At 74.2% G+C, this 1250-nt stretch overlaps 1 protein-coding gene across 1 annotated transcript in view; it reads left to right on the forward strand.

Moving 5' to 3' along the window:
* Positions 1-1250, forward strand: part of MEGF6 (multiple EGF-like-domains 6) — a 45087-nt gene that overhangs the window by 33435 nt on the left and 10402 nt on the right. Inside the window, exons 6-7 of the mRNA XM_012734524.1 lie at positions 528-650; positions 868-1005. Coding sequence (XP_012589978.1) covers positions 528-650; positions 868-1005 — 261 coding nt within the window. The remainder of the gene's footprint in view (positions 1-527; positions 651-867; positions 1006-1250) is intronic.

Raw genomic sequence — 1250 nt, forward strand, 5'->3', positions numbered from 1 at the left:
GCCCCAGCCGGAGCGGGTCGAGCTGGTCTGTGCGCAGGCTGGGCCTGAGGGTGGCCGCCCTCCGGACCCGTAGGGAAAGGGCGTGGGCGCGGTGCCCCGTGGCGCCCGTGCTGGCTGTGGGGGCGTGTAGCGTCTCCCCGGGTCCTGGCCCGGCGACTCTGGAATGGCTGCAGGGCTCTGCTCACTCCTGGACTTTGGGGTGCCCCTCGTCCCCACTGTGAGGAGCTCTGGGGAGGAGCTAGGCATCCGCACAGACAGAAGTTGAGTCCCCGAAGTGACCAGGCGTCTGCGGTCAGCGTACCTGGCTAGAGCGGCCGGGGCCTGGGGCCGGTCCCCTGTGCAGGGGTGGCTGCGGGGAGGCCTGCACCCCGCCTGTGCCTGCCTCACCTGGGGCGTGGGCCCGCGGGACCCGTCGGCCAGGAGGCGCCACGTGGGAGAGGGAGCGGGCCGCGGGCCCCGGGGCGGGGCGCACTGGGGTGCCTCCGGGCCCCCGCGGATGCCCAGAGCCTGCTGTGGTCCCCACCCAGACGTGGACGAGTGCACCACGGGGCTGGCCCGGTGCGCCCACGGCTGCCTCAACACGCGAGGCTCCTTCAAGTGCGTGTGCCACGCGGGCTATGAGCTGGGCGCCGACGGCCGGCAGTGCTACCGTGAGTGGACACTGGGTGACCCCACCTGGGGTGGGGGTGCGGGCAGGGACCTGCCTGGCGTCTCGGACGGGCCGGGTGGGCTGCGCCGGGCCCTAGGAGCAGGGAGGGCAGGTGGCCGGGGACCGGGGGCCTGCAGCCAGCCAGACCCCGGAGCTCGGGCCCGTGGCCAGCAGAGAGCTGGGGCCAGCGTGGCCCACGTTCCCGGTGGCCCCCGCAGGGATCGAGCTGGAGATCGTGAACAGCTGTGAGGCGGGCAACGGGGGCTGCTCCCATGGCTGCAGCCACAGCAGCGAGGGGCCCCGGTGCACCTGCCCCAGCGGCTACCAGCTGGACGCAGACCAGAAGACCTGCGTGGGTGCGAGCGGCCGCCCCCGTGGGCACGGCCCCCTCCTGCCTCCCCAGGCCTGCCCCCTGCCGGGCTGGGGTCCCCGGCCGGCCTGGTGACCTCACCGTACCGCACCGCTCACCTGCGCTGTGCTGGCTCCTGTTAAGGGCCCTGGTGGCCAGCACTGGCGGGTGCAGCTGGGGTTGGGGCTCTCGGGGTGCTGCATTTCGCTGCTATGCACAGGGGCCCCGGTGGGGGGGCTGTGGTTCTGGGGG

This window comes from Condylura cristata, unplaced genomic scaffold, assembly GCF_000260355.1.
Source record: "Condylura cristata isolate star-nosed mole 26May11 unplaced genomic scaffold, ConCri1.0 scaffold00058, whole genome shotgun sequence".
Lineage (NCBI taxonomy): Eukaryota > Metazoa > Chordata > Mammalia > Eulipotyphla > Talpidae > Condylura > Condylura cristata.